Consider the following 22,386-nt stretch of genomic DNA (forward strand, 5'->3'; position numbering starts at 1 on the left):
GCAGTCCCGAAGAGGGAATCGGCAAAGATGGGTCAAGGAAAGTCTCCACAGTAGTAACAATTATTAGCTTTATAATAATAATAGTATTGTATGGTGTATATTATGCAAAGCCACTGTCCTAAGGGCTTTACATATGAAGGTATTTAATTTTTACAACCAGCCTATGAGTAGGGTACTATTATCAAACCTATTTTATAATTACGTAAACGGAATCACAGAGAGGTTGACTTATTCAAGGTCATGCAGTTAATAAATGACAAAACCAGGGTTCATATCCACGCACGCACCCTTATTTTCATTTCCTTTATAAACCAAAACTGCACTAAATAGGTAACAACCTTATTTGTCCTGACAGCCTTTTTCTTTTTCCACTTCAATTAAATGTGTGTGTGTGTATGTGTGTGTGTGTGCGCGTGTGTGTGTGCTGGAAAAGCCTGGAAGCAACAGTGTACCAGACTGAACATCTTGTACCATCTTGTACTTTCAGAGGATTCCTCTGGTCTTCACCCAGAATCCATGCCATTTCCCAAACTACCACGTTAAAATGAAAAAGAAAACACCCAGCTTTCTACATAAGCCAGAATATATCTAATTTCTCCCCTGGATTAGAAGTGCTAAGTTCAGTGTGGGCAAGACGTCTCAGGTTTACCATCCGTTCATTCAGTCAGTCACTTCTATAGCAAAGTTGTTTAAGGTATACTGTGTTCCATTAACTCTGCTTAACAAAGAATTGGGCCAGAATTTTTTCCCCAGTGCCTATCACAGGTTTGGCACGTAGTAGGTGTTTAACAAATACTGGTAGAGTGCATGAATGAGTGAAGGTTTGTTTCACCTTCAGCAGCTAGAGAAATGGATAACCATGGAGGGTTAATGGTTTGCCCTGTTATTCACATAGAGGGGGCAAGACAAAGTCATGGAGCAAAAAAGAACACGTTCTGGCCTCCAAAGAAACCCACCCAGGCTCAGAAATGGAGAATCCCTGGGCTCGTATTTTTCATCTGCAAAAAGTATGCACATACATAAAATACATACAGACTCCCTTGTCTGCCTCCAATTAAGCAATGCATGTAAAATACTCCGCTCAGTGTAGCCCGAGATTGAAAGGTTTCTTGAACTGCTTTGGAAGGCTCTATGGACGAGATCATGTTTTCCTGAAAGACGTGCAATGGTTACCCAAGAGCAGGCGAACCACTGGGTGGGAGAGACTCACTTTTCTGTGTACTTCACGGTTGTTTGAATGTTTAGCCATACCTATGATCGCTTTTAAACATGATTTACAAAGTAAAAAGAAACAAAAAGCAACCTTATGGTTGAAGATCTGAACCACCTCGGAATCTCTTTATTGAGGTGTTCGTTAACTCTAGGATGCAGGTTCCCTGGTGGGCAGGCCTTCCAGCAACCAGAGTTTGTAGAAGCCAAGGGGACATCGGTTGATCTCCACCATGAAAACTGGCGCTTTGGGGATGTCCAAGATTTTCCGGGCAACCGTCCGTCGCTCCTCCCCGACCCCGCCTCCTTTTAAAGGAGAGATGGAGTCCCATAGAGGCATGCAGCAAGGTGCATAGAAAGCCCGCGGTTTCCTTGCTTTTGTGGCTTTAGCGTTCTGTCTAGGTTTGAAATGTGTTCAGTCTCTTTTCCCTCCCCCTATTCGATACGCAGAGCTAATCCGATTTGAGATCCGAACGCAGACCCAAACCAAGAAAGCAACTCAGAGGCCAGCGCCCCGAGGGGCGGAGCGAAAGGGGTACCCGCCCTCTGGCGGCAGAGGCCAATCAGCGCTGGTGTTGAGCCGGCCAATGAGAGCGGGCCGCTCGGGAGGCGGAGCTCGGAGCGCGGCCGGGAGGGCGACGCGGCTACTGCAGCCATGGGCTCTGGGCCTGCGGGGGAGCGGAGGGGGCGCGAGGACCGGCGGGACCTGGCGGGAGAGACGGCTGCCGGGACCCGCCCTAGACGCTGAGCCGCGGTGGGGTCCCCGCCTCCCCGCCAGGGAGGCACCTCGAGGGAGCCGGACAGCCGCCGGCCCCTTCAGGGGGTCCGCCTCGCCGCCCGGGCGGTCGCGAGGGCCTTGGGGGGCACATCTGGGGGTGCGGTGACCCGCCCGGCGCGTTTCGGGGGTCGGGGCGCGTTTGGCAGGGGGCACCTGGAGCCCGACGCCGCCTCTGTCGAGCCCCGGGGCGCCCCTAGATGGCTGCGGTGTGTCCTCGCCGGCCGCCCGGGCGCCGCAGCGGCTGAGCTCGCCGGGATCGCCTGGCCGCCGCCGCCCTCGCCACCCGCTGCATGCTCGGCGCCCGGGTCGCGGCCCACCTGGACGCACTGGGCCCCCTGGTCCCCTACGTGCCGCCGCCGCTGCTGCCCTCTATGTTCTACGTGGGCCTGTTCTTCGTCAATGTGCTGATCCTGTACTACGCCTTTCTCATGGAGTACATCGTCCTCAACGTGGGCCTCGTCTTCCTGCCCGAGGACATGGACCAGGCGCTCGTGGACCTCGGCGTGCTCTCAGACCCCGGCTCGGGCCTCTACGATGCTGACTCGGAGCTCGACGTCTTTGATGGGTACTTGGAGTAGGGTCTCGACTGCCATTCCCCTCTTCCCTCCACGATCCGCAATCCACTCCCTGGACCAGCCGCCCAGATCATGCCGCCGCTGCTGGTTGAGGGCACCATCTGGACGGGGATGGGACCCCAGGAGGAGGCCCTCCCCTGCCTCCGAGACCAGTAAGTGCCCTCTCTGAACTGGATGAGGGCGGGTTGGGGCGCTGGCAAGGGAGAGGGAGGCATCCCCAGGCCGGATACACAACCCTCCCCCAGGCTTCTGTTCTGTCCACCTCCTCCAGGTCTCAATGGATGCCAGGAGTGGCCAGACCCCTCTTAAGCCCTTTGTTGTGGCTGGAAAGCTTCCCCCAGCAAAGAGGACAGCTGGTGAAAAGCAAGGGGACCCTGAGACTAAGTCACATTTGGGGTAGTCCTGTGACTTACCCCCCAAAGCTTATGGAAAAAGCCCTCGCACCCAAATCCATTTGAGGCAGAGCTGTCAGCTCCTCCCCTCTTCCTCATCCTGGCTTGATGATGACCTTGGCTTTTGGAGGATTCTCAGTCATCCTAGAAGGATAAAGATTTAGGGGTATCAGAAGACACAGGTAGCCAGGCACGAATCACCTTTGTTCTGTGGCCCTTGGGAGACTGGGTGGGGATTAAATGCAGGGGCTCTAGGCCAAGGCTGTGAGACGAGAAATCTCAGGCAAAGAACCCTGTACTTCCTTTTGGCCTTGGGTTTGGTGCTGTTTTGGAGTCAGGTTTCAGGATGCCCCAGCTCATCCGTTCTGCAGCTCAGAACTGCAGGGGCTGCCAGTTTTGTAGGCTACCTACACAGAACAGGCAGGCAGGGAGCTGGTGCTAGGGTTCGCTTTGTCTGCAGGGTTTGCAGGCACTCACGGGGCTCTTCGGTCCTCGGGAGAAGGGACCACAGGGTAATTGCACTGAGATAGTCAACTCCTGTCTTTGGGGCTGCAACAATGCAGCTTTGCATCCAGCATCCAGCCCACTGTGTATGTGAGAGATAGGGAAATGAAGGTCCAGGGAGGAGGACTTGGTCATCGTCGCCCAGCAAGTAAGAGAGGCAGCTGGACTCAATTCATTAAAACACATGAGCCAGACAAGCTGTCAGGCAGCCGCCAGGTCTGGTGAGAGTCACAGGGCAGGCAGGAACTCCTTGGCTCAGCCCCTGAGGCTGGACAGCACTGGAGTGTCACTGGGCACAGGGCCTAAGTGGCAATGAAGAGGGGATGCTGAGATGGTGGGCAAGGGCTCCTTTAGGAAAATAGACACTAATGCCACTCACCCGAGTCCACCCCTCTCCTGCATTGCCTGGCTTTGCCAAGACGACCATAGGCAGAGGGTGTCTTAGTTCAGTCTGCTATAACAGAACACCATAGGCTGGGGGATTTAAACATTATTTCTTACTGTTCTTCTAAGGGTACTAATCCCATCTATGGAGGCTTTCCCTTCATGACCTAATCACCTCCCGAAGGCCTCACCCCCCAAGTACCATCATATTGGGATCAGAGTTTCAACATATGAAGTTTGAGGGGATACCAACATTCAGTCTGTTGCAGATGGTGATACAGGGTTGGGTAGGGCCTACTGGCAGCATAGCTGGGGACAGAGCGCTCCGCTAAGGGGACCACAGTGAGATTTCTTTGAGGAAACCTTCAGTTGAGTTCAGTAAGATCTTAGCAGGAGCCAAGTGCCACGGGGAGCATGTGCCAGCTGCTCTGCACACCTCCCCTGCCTGCCTGCCATCCATCCGTTCTTTTATGGAACAAATGCTTATTTGTTCAATACTGTGCCTGATGAGTGAACCCAGTGAGCAAGACAGACCCAGCCTTGGCCCTTTGGCACTTGGTGAGGAAGGCTAGTAGGAACCCAAACAAGAGAATCCGATTTTTTTCAGAGCTATGAAGGCATGCAAGAAAGACATGAGCCTGCCTGTTGTGTTCACTGGTGTGTCCTCAGCACTCAGAACTGTGCCTGGCATCTAGTAGATCCTCTCTGCAGGTGTAGCCGTGGAGTGAAGCAGAACTGAAACAGTAGAATACAGGTGATGGGCTGCTTTAGCTGAGGAGTCAGAGAAAACCTCTCTAAGGAGATGATGCTTTTGAGCTGAGCCTTAATTTGATAGAAGACCCTGGAGAAAAGCAGTCCAGGCTGAGGGAAACACTGGTGCCAAGACCTTCAGGTGAGAGAGAGTTGGTTTTTCCAACAACCAAAAGGAGGCCCATGTGGCTGGAGAGGTCAGTGAGGTGGGCGGTGGCCATGCCATGAAGGACCTGGAAGGCCATAGCCAAGAGCAGTGGAAAGCCATTGGAAGGTTCTAGATGGGAGCTGACACAGTCCCATTCCCATTTTGCAAAGATGACTTTGGCAATTGTGGACAGAATGAGCTGAGGGGGAAGAGGGGAAGCAGGGACATCACCTCCGAGGCTGTTATTTGTCCAGGCCAGAGGTGACAGAGACTTGGATGAGGTGAGTTTAGTGAAGATGGAGAAACATGAACAGACTGAGAGCAACTCTCAGAAGTAGCACCTATGAAATCCATTCAGAATCTATCCCGAGCATTGATTATATCGCGCTCCTGGTTCTAGCCCTTTGCATATGCACTCACTCGTTCAACAGACTTTGACCCTGCCTGCTCTTCTGCCAGGCCGTGTGCTAAGGCCCTGAGATCCCAAGATAAATCCCTGTCTCCAAGCCAAGCACTTGACTTTGAAGCAGTATAACTTGGTGAAGAACATCTTATTTTATCTCTTTACCACATCAACAGAAACACTTCCCCTTCCAAAGGAAAACATTGGCATATTCTGAACTAAAAACTGAATCCCAAATGCTTCGACATATTTTATAGCAAACGCTGTTTAAGCAGAAACACCAGGAAGTATCTCTCAGGGACACCCTTGCAAAACTCTTAGGGTGTCAGGGCCTGACCCTGGGAAGCGGGGCGGCCTGGAGAAGTGGAAGCCATGCACAGCCTTCCCTTCTTCCCACCCTCAAATCCAAGCTGAGGAGGCCTGGTCCCCCAAGTGCCGAGAAAGCTCAGAACCCCCGGGTATGAGATGGGTGGTTAGCAGCGGGGAGGCCGGCAGGAAAGATCTTAAGATGATCTGACCCAGCCTCCTCTCCAGGTCCCTTTCCATAATCAGAGTAACGCTGGTAGTCAGTCCTGCTCTTTCTCAGTTGTTCTCCTCTGGTCACATGTGTTCTTCACATGCCAATCCAGGAAACGGTGACCAAGGGCGTGGGGCATGTCAGGTAGCAGGGCCCAGGATGACTCTCAAGATGAACAGGTGCACCCACTTTTGCTCCCTCTTTTTTTCTCTCTCTTACGTGTGGACCTACATAATTCAGTTCGTCAAACACTTGCTGAGCACCTACTTGAGGTGGCAGTATTAGGGTCATGGTTAAGAACCAGGCCCTGGGTTCACATCCCAGGGTAGCTGTGACCTTGGGCATGCTGCTTACCCTCCCTGTACTTGAGTTTTGTCTTCTAGAAGATGGAAATAATGAAAATCTACCTGATTGTGAGGATTAAGTGAGACATACATAAAGCATTTAGACCTCCCTGAATATAGTAAGAAATGTATTAATATTAACCACTCGTATTCATAGTCAGATGGAATGAAGAGTGTGTTACACCCATGTCCTTGCGAATGTACAAACCTGCGCCTATACTCGTACATGAATATTTATATCCCATGAGCAAAAGAGGATAGGCTCCCTGCGTGCCAGGGAGGTCCAGGTCTAGCCTGGCTCAGGGAGACTTCCCACTCTGCCTTCCCAGCCCCAGGACCCTCAGGAGACCTTTCTTGCTGCCCTGTGTTCCCCAGGGCACCAGAACCCTGGAGAGCTGGTTCTGTGGTTTTCCTAGAGTGTTAATTGTTGCCCAGGAGCAGGGAATGGGGAATCAGGAGCTCCCTCCTTCCCAGGAGAAAGGGCTACAGTGGCTGAGCTGGGAGCCTGGGAGACTCCTCACGTCCCAGTCCCAGTAGTTCTGGTGCAGAGGCAGCTCAGCTGGATTATTCCTCCCAGTTTCTAATGAAAGTGAAAGCCTCCGGTTCCTGTCAGCCCTCTCTTGGCACACAACGAGCTGAAAATGCAGAGACTGGAGAACATTGCTGCCAGAGTCGGCTTGTCCTGACGCAGCTCATCTGATCTTATTCCAGGATTTCCTAGGCTTCAGTTATCTCCGAACTGGGAGCCACAGCTGCTCCTTCCTAACCTAGTCCCTCTTTGCTGATCTGTGGGCTGTGCTATCAGCAGAACCCCTGGGCTGGGCATGTAGTTGCCCAGCTCAGAAACCCAAACCTGGGCCAGGTGCGGTGGCTCACTCCCCATAATCCCAGCACTTTGGGATGCCGAGGCAGGTGGATCACAAGGTTAGGGATCGAGACCATCCTGGCCAGCATGGTGAAACCCCATCTCTACTGAAAATACAAAAATTAGCTGGGCATGGTGGCACGCATCTGTAATTCCAGCTACTCGGGAGGCTGAGGCAGGAGAATCGCTTGAACCTGGGAGATGGAGGTTGCAGTGAGCCAAGATCACACCACTGCACTCCAGCCTGGCAACAGAGTGAGCCTCTATCTCAAAAAAAAAAAAAAAGAAAGAAAGAAAGAAAGAAACCCAAACCTCCCACAGGGACACAGTCAAATTTGAGTTATGGGAGATCGCACAAGCAGGGGTCTGGCGGATGCAGGAAACCAGGGGGCTGTGGCTGTCATCCAAGCAAGAGACAGACAACAGTGACACGGGGAGGCAGGTATACCCCCAGGCCTGGCCACCTCTCCAGCTCTGCTCCTTACATGAGGCTCACCCATAAGGTCCTTGGCCACAGGGTACATTGGTGCTAGCTGCGTCTTCGGACAGGAGAAAACCCCAGTATGTGTCTCAAGTCTCAAGACAGTTAGATGTCAGGGGCCCTACTCTCTTAGCCCTGAGTGATACAAACTAGAGATTTCAGCCAAGAAACAGGCAGGGTCTACCCTGCTTACAGCCCTTGTGTCTTGTCTGTTTTGCTGAACTAAGAAAGTGAGGGCTCCTCTCAATTTGGATATTCATATTTCTGGTTTATCTGATAGCTTTCCTCCCAGAACTACTTCCTTTTTTTTTTTTTTTTTTGAAACAGAGTTTCAATCTGTCACCCAGGCTGGAGTGCAGTGACACAATCTCAGGTCGCCGCAACCTCCGCCTCCCAGGTTCAAGCGATTCTCCTGCCTCAGCTTCCTGAGTAGCTGGGATTACAGGCGCTAGCTACCATGCCCTGCTAATTTTTTGTATCTTTAGTAGAGACGGGGTTTCACCATGTTGGCCAGGCTGGTCTCAAACTCCTGACCTCAAGTGATCCGCCCACCTTGGCCTCCCAGAGTGCTGGGATTACATGTGTGAGCCACTGCACCCAGCCCTTCTCCCAGAACTCCTGAAAGCATAGTCTGCTTTTGGGAAACCTAAGATCACAATAAAATGGCAGGCATAAAATAAATGGCAGGATAAAAATGGCAGACATCTTTATCCCTGTCTCACAAATAAACTGAGGCGCGGAATGGGGAAGTGAAGGCCAAAGGTAACGAAGCCAAGTGAGACTGCCAGCCCAGTTCCCTGACCACAGCGCCGAGGTTTGAGGGGCGCCTCCAGTGAGGGCTCCCATCCCTGACCTTCAAACACCAGCTCATAGTTTCTGCCAGGCCTGTATCATACACACTCTTGCTCCTTTTTCCTGAATTTTAAAAAACAAAAACAAAAAACAAAACTGTTATGAAATAATTTCACACAGAAAAGTTGCAAGAGCACAAAGAATGCCACCCAAATTCCCCAATTGCAGCAATTAGCACTTTGATCATGTACATGTGTGCTCTTTCCCTCTTTGTACAGGCATGCCTGTGTACATGCACACATGTGTATATGTGTAATTTTCAGAAGCATTTGAAAATGGGCTCATTATGCTCCTTTACTCCTAAATAATTCAGTGTTTATTTCCTTAGAACAAGGACAAATTTGCATAACCACAGTAGGATTGTCAAAATCAGCAAATCTAATATTGATACGATATACAATCCTATGACCAATCTCATCTACAACTTTATTCAGATTTTATGGAGGCTGAGGTGGAAGGATCACTTGAGTTTGAGACCAATCTGGGTAACATAATGAGACCCCGTCTCTACAAAAAGTAGAAAAAAAAAATAGCCAGGTATGGTGGTACACGCCCAAAGTCCCAGCTACTTGGGAGGCTCAGGCAGGAGGATCACTTGAGTCTAGGAGTTCAAGGCTGCAATGAGTTATTGTGCCACTGCACTCCAGCCTGGGCAACTGAGTGAGACCCTGTCTCAAAAAAAGAAAAAATTGTCCCAATAGTGTCCCTTAACAATAAAAAGGGGAGAGTTGAGGTCCAGGATGCGATCCCAGATCAGCTTTTACATTAATCTCGAGCCTTCTTCTGTCTGGATCAGCTCTTCAGTCTGTCTTTATCTCTCGTGACATTGACATATTAGAAGAGTACAAGACTGGTGTTTTGTAAACTGTCTCTCAGTTTGGGTTTGTCTGATGGTTATACTCTCGAGATTAGATTCCAGTGGGGCATTCTTGGTTGGAATATTGCAGAAGTGAGTGTGTGTCCTCGGTGGATCTTATCAAGAGGCACATACCACCTGTCTCCTTTCCAGCAATGTTAACTTTGATCACTTGGTAAAGGTGGTGTCTGCCAGGTCTTTTCACTGTAAGGTTACTATTATTCTATTTATAATTTGCTATTTAAATGCACTAGTTTTAGTGCTTCCCATTAAAAAAACTACTTTTTTATGTAAATTTATTTTATAAAGAATGTTTATGTCACTAAAGATAAAACCATCATCACTTGGCATGGATAAAAACACTAACTGTCAAAGTCATTAACTTTTGGCCAGATACCAAAGCCAGCTAAAGACACAGGGCCTTGGCCTGCTCTCTCTTTGTTAAAAAGAGATTAACAATTTTCACGTGATAAACATGATATACTAGCACCAAACTGAACTTTCTCCTCTAAGTAATCATAAGGATTGACTAAGAACGGAAAAGCGAATCGCTTGCTCACTATGTGTGATTCCTTGCTACTTAGGGTCACCTTCCTGTACCGTCTAAAATTGTTGCTTACATGCCTTGCATTTGGACACATTTTGATTTAAATCCCACCAACACCTCGGACTTCATCTCCCTAAACCTCGGTTTCCTGTAAAACAGGGATAATAGTAGGACCTGCCTAAGGACTTGTGCGAATTAGATTGGGATAGTGAATGATGTATAGTCAGTGCTTGCTTAATGAGTGATGTGGTCATTGTCAGTGGTATGTCAGACCTGGAAGGTGCTCTATCCCAGGAAGCCTTCCCCCTTTCCTTGGGTGCCCTCGCTCCTGAGGACTGGTTACCAAGGAGGGTGTGTCTGTTTTGGCAGCCTTTGAAGCAGCCCAAGGGCGGTGATAATTGGTACCCAGTGAGTCCCCAGATGATGCTGGTGCCCTCACAGCTGCCATTCCAGGCCCCAGCTTGGAGTGGCTGGGAATGCCCTCCAGGTTAAGGCTTCATTCCTGGGAGTCCCTCCTAGCAAGGGGCTTGGCTGGGTGGTTAAAAATAACTGCCTCTCCCACATCTCCATCGCTTCCCCCAAGCTCACCATGTGAAGCCACCAAGGCAGGGTTCCATTAGACAAGGAGGGAAACAGGCTTGCGGAAGGTCGATGACTCACCCCAGATACCATCTATGAGGTAGCAGTGCTGGACTCCTGGCCACACTGTCATGGTGCTTCCCCGAGAGAGGTGCTCTGCTGGAGGCGTCCCCGGAAGGCAGTGAATATTCAGCAGCAAATCAGATCGGCTTTCACGGCCGCTGACACCCCCTTGAGCACCTACTACTTTGCCCTTTTTTTTTTCTTTTTTTTTTTTTTTGAGACAGAGTCTTGCTCTTGTTGCCCAGGCTGGAGTGCAATGGTGTGATCTTGGCTCACTGCAACCTCCGCCTCCCTGGTTCAAGCGATTCTCCTGCCTCAGCCTCCTGAATAGCTGGGATTACAGGCACCCACCACCACGCCCAGCAAATTTGTATTTTTCATAGAGACAGGGTTTCGCCATGTTGGCCAGGCTGCTCTCAAACTCCTGACCTTGTGATCCGCCCACCTTGGCCTCTCACAGTGCTGGGAAGGCCTGAGCCACTGTGCCTGGCCTACTTTGCGCTTTTAACTGGCACCAGGCTCAGTTGTGCAGGCCAAGCGTATCAAGCTAGAATTTATGGTTTCATTTTCATTGTGTTTTTAACATAGCCTTCTGTGTATGATAAATTCTACTGTTTGGGGTGTTATATGGTGACATAAATGATCTTTTTTAAAAACTGGAGTTTAAAAAGTGCATTGATTTAAAATACTAAGTAAATAATAGTCCAGGTGGTTCTTGGATGTGGCAGGATTGGAGGAAGGGACTGGGCGAGTGCTGCCTTTTCAGAGACCTCATGGAGTCTTGGGTGTGACCAACTGGAGGCACGTTGTGGACCAGGCATCTTCATGAAGCCCGCTGCTGATCAGCTTTGGCAGCCAACATGCAAATCAGAAGCCAGGTTTGAGAAAGTGGTCTTCATTTCTCTGTGACATTGGCTTTCCTCAGGGACACGGACCTGTGCAAAGGCAGGCAGCTTCTCTTTGCTGTCTGTCTCCTTCCAGCCACCAGGAGACGGCCAGACCCCAGCCATGCCTTCATCCTGAGATGAGATAGAAACCCTCCTGCCACATAGCCTGTCACCAGGGTGGAGGATCAGAATGGCTGGGTGAGCAGGGGAGGGTGACATCTGTCTTTAGCCACTTTAATTGATTGTTTGGTACATGGAGAGAGGAATGAGCAATGGGTTTCTAGAGGGCAAGGTCTTTGGAGGAAGAAAAGCACTGTGACTTTCAGAAGGCCCCAGCCTTGAGAAGGTTCCCTGCCGGTATTGGTTTCTCCCGGGAAACAGGTGGGGCTGAGGAGGGAAGGAACCACTGTGCACTGGCACCTCAGGTGTGCTGGGCATTGCCAGGTACTCCACGGACACAAACAGCTCAACGCAGTGGGCACTGTCCCCTTTTCCAGATGAGGAAACCGGACCAGAGAGAGTGAGTGACTTGTCTGAGGTCACACAGCCAGGAAGGGGCAGAAACACAATCAGCACAGACAGGCTGAATCCAGACCTCAGCCATCGGCCCTGAGGAGCAGGACAGCTGGCAGCTGAACTCCAGGAAAGAATCCCCTTCTACCACTTCCAGAGCCTTGCCCACCAGAGCCTGTAAAATATCAGGGCCATTTTCTCACTTAAGCCACATCCTGAACCAGGCAGCTTCTCTGCAGAGATACTGAGCTGAGATACTGCTTCAGAAAGTGGATCTGGTACCCGACTGTCATTCTGACTACAGAAACCAGCCAGCCAGCCATGTCCTCTGTCCAGCTCTGGGGGATGGCCTGGAATGAAAGGTTACAGTCTGAGAACAGGGGGAAGAAAAATCTAGTGGCTGATAACTTGTCTGCTGTGCTCTAATGATGTCAGAAGGTTGGAGAACCCACTGCCCTGGGTTCTATAAGCTGCAGCTCTGGGGTGTTTTTCAGCCTGGGGCCCTTGATGCCTTAGAGCGAGCTTGTCCAACCCACAGTGTGGCCTGCAGGCTGCATACAGCTCAGGGCAGCTTTGACTGTGGCCCAGCACAGATTCATAAACTTACTTAAAACATTATGAGATTTTAGCCTGGGCAACATGGTGAAACCCCATCTGTACTAAAAATACATAAATTAGCCAGGCATGGTGGTGTGCGCCTGTAGTCCCAGCTACTCAGGAGGTTGAGGCACGAGAATTGCTTAAGCCTGGAACTACAGTGAGCCAAGATCACGCCACTGCACTCCAGGCTGGGTGACAAAGCAAGTCCCTGTCTCAAAAAAAAGAAGTTATGAGGTTTTGTTTTTGTTTCTGTGTGTGTGTGTTTTTTTTTTTCTTTTTAGCTTATCAGCTAGCTATCATTAGTGTATTTTATGTGTGACCCAAGAGAGTTCTTCCATTGTGGTCCAGGGAAGCCAAAAGATTGGATAATCCTGCCTTAGAGAAAAGGGATGGGCCAGGTGCAGTGACTCACACCTATAAACCCAGCACTTTGGGAGGCTGAGGCGCGTGGATCACGAGGCCAGGAGATTGAGATCATCCTGGCTAACATGGTGAAACCCTGTCTCTACTGAAAATACAAAAAGTTAGTTAGCTGGGCATGGTAGCGTATGCCTGTAGTCCCAGCTACTTAGGAGGCTGAGGCCAGAGAATCACTCCAACCCAAACCGTGGAGGTGGAGATTGCAGTGAGCCAAGATCGCACCACTGTACTCCAGCCTGGGCAACACAGCCAGACTCCATCTCAAAAAAAAAAGAGAGAGAAAAGCGATGAACCCGAGGTGCTGAGAGGAGTTTCAGCTTTGGGGTCAGGCCACGGGGGTTCAGATCCTGGCTCTGCCATGTATGAGCTGTGTGGTCTTGCACAACTTGCTTAACCTCTCGGAGCTCCATGTGAAATGCAAGGATGAGGGTCCTACTTGGCCCCACCTCCTAAAGTTGTTTTTGAGGAATAAGTGAGCTAGACATGAGTTAGAGTAGTACAAGCTGAACAGAAAGTAAATGCTTCATAAATGTCAGGTGTTGTCACGATTTTCATTTAGAGTTTGCCAAGGCTGCTATTGCAAGACACAGGAGCAAAATGGTTGATGTCTAATAGCCAAAGTGGGTGACAGATGAAAATTGAACTGTGTCCCAGGATATCCTCCAGCCCTAGATACAGAAACCTGGGGTCACATCCCTGTCCTCAACTCACTGTGACTTTAGGCAGAGGTCACCACCCTCTCTGGGCCCATTCAGTCTCTGCTGTGGAATGGGTGGGACCAGCTTGGATCAAAGTCCTCAGATCTCACACAATACTGTCAGCAGCTTTTGCCATATCTGCCTGTTACGTGAACTATTAAGAGTTTTATTTAAATTGGCTGCTTTTAGAGTGAAATATTTTGAAAAGATAAACTTTTTTTTTTTTGAGACAGTCTCACTCTGTTGCCCAGGCTGGAGTGCAATGGCACAATCTCTACTCACTGCAACCTCTGCCTCCCCCAGCTCAAGTGATTCTCCTGCCTCAGCCTCCTGAGTAGCTGGGAATACAGGCACCCCCCACCATGCCTGGCTAATTTTGTATTTTCTTCAGTAGAGATGGGGTTTCGCCATGTTGGCCAGGCTGGTCTCGAACTCCTGACCTCAAGTGATCCACCCGCCTTAGCCTCCCAAAGTGCTGGGATTACAGGCGTGAGCCACTTTGAAAAGAGAAACTATATTACTACCAGAAATGGAAACCTGACATCACTTGGTATAAATGGAAGGTGACCCTACAGATAAACACAATGCAAACAGACCAGTGTTAGTCAATGCCACGTGTAACCCGTTCACACAAAAGCGCAGCTGCAGCCAGACTAGCCCCTGGCTGGGACTGCCGAGGATGATACTGTTTGCGGTCACAGGATTGGGAGAGGAGTGAGGTCCTTACAGAATGAGAGTCTATCGTTTCTCTTTTTTTTTTTTTTTTTTGAGACAGGGTCTCTGTCATCCAGGCTGGGTGCAGGGGCGCAGTCATAGTTCACTGCAGCCTTGAACTGCTGGGCTCAAGTGATCCTCCCACCTCAGCCTTCCAAGTAGCTGAGACTACAGGTGTGCACCACCATGCCTAGCTAATTTTTAATTTTTTTATAGAGACAGAGTCTCGCTGTGTTGCCCAGTCTGGTCTCAAACTCCTGGCCTCAAGCGATCCTCCCACCTTGGCCTCCCAAAGTGCTGGGATTGTAAGCATGAACCGCTCTCTCTGGCTGATTCCATGTTTGCGAACACCCCGTCCACACAAGTCTGAGATGGGCTTAAGGGTGACCGCAGTCCTTGGCGATCTCTTCAGTGAGCATCTGTGCAGCTGAATCTGAATAAAAGATTCTGCTCTGGGTTCCTGGCCAGCAAGTATCTCAGGAGCAGCCTGGTGGAGGGCAGCTATGGGGAGACATTAGCTCTGCCTGCACTTCCAGCCTGGGGGCCAAGTGGGCACTGGAGTCAGAGAATGGCCTCAGCAAAGAAGGGCAGGTCGACCTGCCGGGAAGAGTGAGTAGAGGGAATGGAGCGAGGCACCCACAGCCTCTGTTAAGGGCTCAGGAAGTGGTAGCTGCTCTCATTTGCACTGTTCCCATTGTTATTACCAAGCCACTGCCAGCTGTGCCTCTCATAGCAGTGCATCTTTAGGCAGGTCACTTGGCTTCTCTGAACTTCAGTTTCTTATCCTATAAAATGATAAGAACCTCAGTTTATTATCATATAAGATTCTTGGGTCTCAATGGAAACAGTTCTTCTCCCTTTGGTCGACCTTGGAAATAGGGTAGGAGGGCATTTTTAGTTGTTGGAGTGGCAAGGGCTGCTACTGGCATTTAGTTGCCTGGAGCCAGGGATGCTGCTAAATATTCAGTGCTCAGAACAGCCACCCCATGTCCAGGAATTGTCCTACCCCAAATGTCAATAGCACCCTGTCAAACAATACATGTCACACGTGTAACATACAAGTTATGCGAGATGTTCAGTGAAGTTTGCGGAAGGGATAGTCTGAGCTGGCTGAGATGAGGCTCGGAATCGGAGCAGGGCTGGAGGGGCTGCAGAGGGGTTGGGCATGGGCACTCAGCTGGGAACACAGAGAAGGCAGTGGGAAAGGGGGACCTGCCGGGGGCCAGGCCTGGGAGATGATGCTATATCCTGGGAGGAAGAGCCAAGTGGAGCTGCTGAGTAGCTAGGCTGTGGCCAGTGCCTTCCTGTAGGTTGCAAAGCATTTTTGAGCAAAGTCGGAGGTGCTGCCAAGCCCTGCCCACTACCCAGCGCTGGCTCAGCTGGCCCAGAGCTGCATGTCGGACCTCAGACCCTGCGTGACTCCTGAGACGGCTGCACCAGCATCCCCCTTCCTCTCCCTTGTGAAATTGCACTGGTTCTCCAGCCCAGCGTCTCTAAGAAATTAGGCAAATTCATTACAAAGAGTTTTAATAAAAATTGCAGAAAGATATTTCCAGCCTGAGTCTGGGGCTTCCAGTGGTTCCCCAAATGTGAGGGATGGAGGAAGACTTCCTGCCCCACTGTAAGCCTCCTAAGCCTGGTGGATTGGTCCCTGTCCCCAGCCAACCTGGTGGCAGGGTGGGGCTTCCATGCTAGTAACCCCCTTTTTTTCTTCTTGTTAGGCCTTCTCCCCTCAAAAGCTTTGTGCCAACAGAGAGGTTCCTTTTCAGACCCAGGAGGGTGGAACGCAGATTGGGACTGAGTGCTGAGGTTGGGAAGGCCTCTGCTCCCACGGAATGGGGAAGGCAAGGGGTGTCCCAAGACCTCATCTGCCTGCAGCATCACACCGACGGCCTGGCCTTGGCTTCTGATTATTTGCAACTGCGATGGATGTTTACAGGAACCCAGCCAGAGTTTGCCTCCCTGCACTTCACCCCGGAGCGCACCTGCTTCCCCCACTTCACCTTCGGAGAGGACACTTCAAACTGTGGACACACGCAAAAGCGACTCCCAGCTCCATTTGATGTGAGTTGAGCCTTCAGGCCAGCTGGGTTTAGCCCAAGGCTGGTCTTAGATGCAGAGACTGTTTCAGGGAGTGACTCAGAAGAAAAAGAAGCTGAGGAAGCTGTCGGGGGGTGCTGAGGGTGGGATTCTCGCTTCTTCATTTCAGGTTACTCGTTCTTCAGCAAGTTGGCAAAACAAGTTCGTCATGCTGGGGAGTGCCACGTGACTCCCCTGGCTGGAAATGCTTTTCTGAAAGCATGAGTGTTGTGCCTACTTAATTCTGATAAACCTGTTTAAGCAATACTTAGGAGGCTGACTTCTTTGGATTAAACAAAAATGTATGCAACTCCAACCCCTGGGACCCTGCCTTTTTTTTTTTTTTTTTTTAAACTTCGAGATTCGGGAAAGGAGCCTCTAGGCAGAAACTTGTGATTGACAAACAGTGGAAGATCAGGGCCTCCCAAGTTGGAGATCCTGCGGGGTTCGGAGAGGCTGCCCCAGCTGGGGTGACGTGAGAGTCCCAGGCTGGCCCTTTGCCCTGCTCCACAAACCAGGGACAGCATTTGGGGTGTGGTGGGAAAAGCCTGAAGGCCAAGCTGGAAACAGGGCCTGAATCCCGTAGAAGTGGGAGTGGGTATCCCCTGTGCCAGGCACATGGTAGACCTTCATTAAAGATAGCAGGGAAGGGCTTGGCATGGTAGCTCACACCTATAATCCCAGCACTTTGGGAGGCTGAGTCAGGCAGATCACTTGAGGTCAAGAATGTGAGACCAGCCTGGCCAATATGGCGAAAACCCATCTCTACTAAAAATACAAAAAATTAGCCAGGTGTGGTGGCGCACACCTGTACTCCCAGCTACTCAGGAGGTTGAGGCAGGAGAATTGCTTGAACTGGGGAGGCAGAGATTGTAGTGAGCTGAGATCACACTACTGCACTCCAGCCTGGGCAACAGAGCAAGACTCTGTCTCACAAAAAAAAAAAAAAAAAATGGAAGGACTAAATGAATGACTGGAATTGGGTCAGCTTGCAGTTCCGTGGAATACTAGCAGTAATTCTCTCCAGTTTGCAGAGTACTTGATTTTCAAAGCACCTTCACATACACACCAAATGAAGCAGGGTACAAATGATTAACCCCATTCTACAGGTGAGGAGACTGAGGTATAGGGGAGTACAGGCACCCCAGAACTCTGGGGAAGACAATTATAGCACCACTTGCCCTCATGTGGTTCTAAATAAAGAAGCGAGCCAGGCACGGTGGCTCACCCTTGTAATCTCACACTCTGGGAGGCCGATGCAGGTGGAACACCTGAGATCAGGAGTTCGAGACCAGCCGCTTGGCTAACATGGTGAAACCCCGTTTCTACTAAAAATAGAAAATTAGCTGAGTGTGATGGCAGGTGCCGATAATCCCAGCTGCTCAGGAGGCTGAGGCAGGAGAGTAGCTTGAACACGGGAGGTGGAGGTTGCAGTGAGTGGAGATTGCGCCATTGCACTACAGCTTGTGTGACAGAGCAAGACTCCATCTCAAAAAATAAATAAAAGAGAAAAGCTACAAAATCCAAAAAGAAGACATTTGAGAGGCCCAAGGAAAAAGGTGAGTGTGAAGAGGGAGGCGTGCATGCAGAGAGAGGCCTGAGAGCCACTGGACATGGATTTCACCATCATGCCCTGATTCCTCTGAGCAGTGCTTCACCACCTGAAATACATGACTCGGGGGCAATTCCAGCACACCATACCTGTGCCTGCAGAGAGGTCCTCCTAAGAAGTCAGAAGTCGGGCCGGGCGCGGTGGCTCAAGCCTGTAATCCCAGCACTTTGGGAGGCCGAGGTGGGTGGATCACGAGGTCAAGAGATCGAGACCACCCTGGTCAACATGGTGAAACCCCGTCTCTACTAATACAAAAAAATTAGCTGGGCATGGTGGCGCGTGCCTGTAATCCCAGCTACTCAGGAGGCTGAGGCAGGAGAATTGCCTGAACCCAGGAGGCAGAGGTTGCGGTGAGCCGAGATCGTGCCATTGCACTCCAGCCTGGGTAACAAGAGCGAAACTCCGTCTCAAAAAAAAAAAAAAAAAAAGAAGTCAGAAGTCCATTCCTTTATAGGAGTGTGACTCTAAGTATCACTTAGATCTGTGACATGGGGACAGTAATTTATCCACATCTTACGACGACTTTGTGTTAACTACAAAAAGGTGCCCCTCTGGGTTAAAAGGCTCCACGCCAGGACTCCCAGCTTGGCAAGCAGAACCCAGACTGTTTTGCAGCCTCCACGTTCCCCCTCGTCCAGGTGCCTTTTTGCAGTGTCCAGACTGGCCAACCTCACCCGGCAGCCCTGTCCAAAGAGATTTTTTAATTTGCTAAAATATAAGACTCACCAGGGCAGGAACATCTTATTCACGACTGCACTCAGTACATATTTGTAGAATTAGTAAAGCCAAGTTAGGTGAGGATTATTTGTTCATTCTGTGTACTGAGCACCTATTATACACAGGTGCCTTGCTGGGTGCAGAGGGCACAGCAGTGTACAAAGCAAGCTGTTTCTCACCCTCCTGGAGCTCATGTCCCAGGACAAGAGCAGACGATACCTAAATAAGTGAAAAAGATAAACTAGTGATGGGTCAGAGAGTGGGGTAAGTCCTGGAGGATGAGAAGTCGGCCATACAGAGAGCTGGGAGGAACATTCCAGGCAGAGGCAAGAACGAAACACAGATGTGTGTAATAATGACAGCCAACATGTTATTGAGCTCTAGTTTTCAATGTTTTAGCTCGCCACACCTTCACATAATCCCATAAAGAAGGTACTGTGATTATGCCCATTTTACAAATGAGGAGACTGAGGCACAGAGAACCAGCTTGCAAAAGAGTGGTGAGCTGAGCGTTGAGCCCAGGCAACCTCGTTCTAGAGTCTCTGCCGCTTACCCCTAGCTTGTCATTCCTCTTGAGCAGGAGTTTAGCACAGTGCCTGGCACACAGTCATCACCATCGCTAATGCTTACTGAGTGTTTCCAGTTTCCCTTGTACTGTCGTAAGTGCTATCAGCTCATTAAATAAACAGTAGCAGCCGGGTGCGGAGGCGCACACCTGTAATCCCAACACTTTGGGAGGCCAAGATGGGTGGATCACCTGAGGTCAGGAGTTTGAGACCAGCCTGGCCAACATGGCGAAGCCCCGTCTCTACTAATAATACAAAAATTAGCCAGGTGTGGTGGTGCACACCTGTCATCCCAGGTACTCGGGAGGTTGAGGTGGGAGAATCACTTGAACCCAGGAGGCAGAGGTTGCAGTGATCTGAGATCATGCCACTGCACTCCAACCTGGGCAACAAGAGTGAAACTCCATCGCAATAAAATAATAAACAGTAGCCATCACACACGAATCGTTATTATGAATAACTGCAGACTCTAACCTCATTTCATCATCTCCACACAGCCCAAAGGGAGTGGGTCAGACCAAAAACCTGGGACATGGCACAGTTGACGATCAAAGCGCACCTCAGTGCTCACTCCTGTGACTGCACACACAGGAAGCCCATGGCCTCTGTAGAGTCTACAAGTGCACGGATCCCCTGCGGGGTGACACCTGAGCTATTTACAACCTGAACCTGGGCGACAGCACCTGATACCCTTTGCAGCCAGGTCCAGGCAGAAGGTGCTTACCTCTCTACAAAGATCGTCAACCACGCAGCCGGGTCTGGATCCCTCAGACCCTCAGGACACCCGACCTTTGCTGGCTGGGGAGAGCAGCAGAGCTTGGGAACCAGGCTGATCCTGTGGGCATTGGGGCTGGTGAGCTGGAGCTGAACAGGCAGCTCCCACTGCCACGAGGAGTAAGCCAAGCTGTCTTGAATTAGCTTCTGAGCAGGTGATGCCGGAATGAAAAGCAACAGTTATGCTGGAAGCTTGCTAGGTGGAAAGTGGAGCTGCGGATTCCCTTTCAGGCTCACTGCAGCCCGAGGCGGGACTCCATCTCTGCTAAAAACCAGCTGACTCCCAGGACAGAGCTGTGTCAGGGGCAGAGGCAAACAATTCCCCTTGATACGACTCGTGGTGCTTCAACCTTTCTGATCCCCAAACAATGAATTTTCCACTGAATTTCAGGAAGCCACAAAGAAGATCCTTTCAGAAAAGAGGACTTGAGCCAAGGTGGGCTCTGGTGTGTGTGTGTGTGTGCACACGTGCCTGAAAGGAGCATGGGTAGAAGAGTAGCAGCCGTTGTCACACTGGCCAAAAAAATATGGCAGAAGTGGGCTGGCTGCGGTGGCTCACACCTGTAATCCCAACACTTTGGGAGGCTGAGGCAGGAGAATCACTTGAGGCCAGGAATTTAAGACCTGCCTGGGCAACATAGCAAGACCCTGGCTCTACAAAAATAAAAATAAAAATTAGCTGGGCTTAGTGGCTCACACCTGTAGTCCCAGCTATTCGGGAGGCTGATACAGAGTTGTGAGGATCACATGAGTCCAAGAAGTTGAGGCTGTGGTGAGCCGTGATCGTACCACTGCATTCCAGACTGGGTGATAGAGGGAGATCCTGTCTCTGAAAAGAAAAAAAAAAACGAAGAAGAATCTCTATGTCAGAAGTAATGCTGTGTGACTTCTAAGGGTAGGTTATGAAAAGTGGTCTCTCTCTATCCCCTCCTCTCTTTTTCTTTCTCTTTTTGGGACATCCTGCAACCTAGCTACCATGCTATGAGGAAGCCCAACTAGCCCACATGGAGGGGTCCCAGCCAACTGTTCTTAGTGGAACTGAGGCCCCCAGCCAACAGCCCGCATTGCCTGCCAGACATACATGGGAACGAGTCTTCAGGTGACCCCAGCCCAGCCCTCAAGCGGCCCCAGCTGACACAAAGTAGGACAGTAGGAGCTGTCCCCACTGAGCCCTGCTCAAATGACAGATGTGTGAACAGAATAAATGTGTGTTGTTCTAAGCCACTATGTTTTGGAATGGCTTGTTATGTATCAGATAACAAGAGCGGTGGGTACCCCAAAATGGTAACAAGGTAGGAACTCAAACCCTGGACCTGCCTGTGACATTAAAGAGACGTTTATAATGTAGTGAAAAAAGACACAGGAATGAAGCTGTGCTTCCAGTCTGTTCTCCTCTCACCGCCCTTATTAGTGTCCCATTAGCTGTTTCCCTGCTAAGGGCCAGTGCATCTGGTCAGGCCTAGCTTTGGCCTTGGCCAAAAACGTCAGTGCATCGAGTCCCGCAGAGCCACAGAAGCCCAGCCTGTTGCAGTCTGGGGAATTAGCAGACTGGGGGTTGCCCATCAGTGTCTTCTGAGCACCCAGTGTGCCCTGTCACGGTGTCTGGATCAGAGAGCAGGGTGGAGAAGTACCTTCTCTATGGCCAGATGTGGTGGCTCACGCCTGTAATCCCACCACTTTGTGAGGCTGCAGTGGGCAGATCACCTGAGATCAGGAGTTCGAGACCAGCCTGGCCAACATGATGAAACCCTGTCTCTATTAAAAATATCAAAAATTATCCGGGCGTGGTGGTGGGTGCCTGTAATCTCAGCTACTCCGAAGGCTGAGGCAGGAGAATTGTTTGAACCCAGGAGGCGGGGGTTGCAGTGAGCCCAGATCGCGCCACTGCACTCCGACCTGGGACTGTCTCGAACAAACAAACAAAAAGAAGTACTTTCTTCCCAGGGTGGCAGGTGCCTGGGCAGGCAGAATGGGGCTGCCTCCGTCACTCCCTCTGGCTTGGCTGCGGCTGTCCACAGTGTCCTGCCGGGAGGGCCTCAGGGCTCCTGGGTGGACTGCAGCTGCCACCAGGCATTCACCCAACTGGGCGCTAAAGGAGCCTGGAGCCGGGCCTGTGTCTGTCAGCAGAGCAAGACGTGGTTCATTCCGCAGCTGTCAGGGGCCGAACCTGAACCAGCAGGGTCCGGGTGCCAGGATGCTGAGGCTCATGGGATACAGCCTGGAGAAGAGCTGTGTCCACAAGTACCCAGTTCAAGGTCCAGCGCGGTTGGTGTCCTCAGAGAATATGCTGTAGGGGGAGGAGCCAGGAGAGGGGGCTCAGCCAGGACACTTTAGGAGGGGCAGCTTGACACCTGGGAAGGGTGCTATCAAGATGGGGGATGGGAGGGGCAGTGGGAACGGAGGGGACGTGCAGCACCGTGCCAGGAGCACAGGGGTGAGGGACAGTGTTGCAAGGGCCAGGACACTTGTCAAGCAAGTTCCTATAAAGACAAACCCAGAGCATCAGGGCAGCCACCAAGCCAAAACAGCAGCTGAGAAGGCTTGGAGTCCCCAAAAGAA

At 50.7% G+C, this 22,386-nt stretch overlaps 2 protein-coding genes across 16 annotated transcripts in view; one reads left to right on the top strand and one right to left on the bottom strand.

Annotated features, from left to right (window-relative positions):
• Positions 1–1,823: 1,823 nt before the first annotated feature.
• DEXI (Dexi homolog) lies at positions 1,824–16,474 on the top strand. The gene is made up of 2 exons (XM_012453199.3): positions 1,824–2,714; positions 15,801–16,474. Exon 1 carries the CDS (start codon positions 2,278–2,280, stop codon positions 2,563–2,565), a length of 288 nt encoding a protein of 95 aa, XP_012308622.1. The 5' UTR covers positions 1,824–2,277; the 3' UTR covers positions 2,566–2,714; positions 15,801–16,474.
• CIITA (class II major histocompatibility complex transactivator) overlaps positions 15,590–22,386 on the bottom strand; it is a 66,244-nt gene continuing 59,447 nt past the window's right edge. For all 15 annotated transcript variants that reach the window (XM_012453187.2, XM_012453186.2, XM_012453183.2 and 12 more), the window contains one exon: positions 15,590–22,114. The gene's annotated coding sequence lies outside the window, so the exon portion shown is untranslated. The remainder of the gene's footprint in view (positions 22,115–22,386) is intronic.

This window comes from Aotus nancymaae, unplaced genomic scaffold, assembly GCF_030222135.1.
Source record: "Aotus nancymaae isolate 86718 unplaced genomic scaffold, 86718_ANA_hifiasm-v0.15.2.pri h1tg000049l, whole genome shotgun sequence".
NCBI classification, from domain to species: domain Eukaryota; kingdom Metazoa; phylum Chordata; class Mammalia; order Primates; family Aotidae; genus Aotus; species Aotus nancymaae.

Excerpts from the sequence above, each read along its gene's own strand:
- DEXI (XM_012453199.3), top strand. The coding sequence starts at position 2,278 with ATGCTCGGCGCCCGGGTCGCGGCCCACCTGGACGCACTGGGCCCCCTG.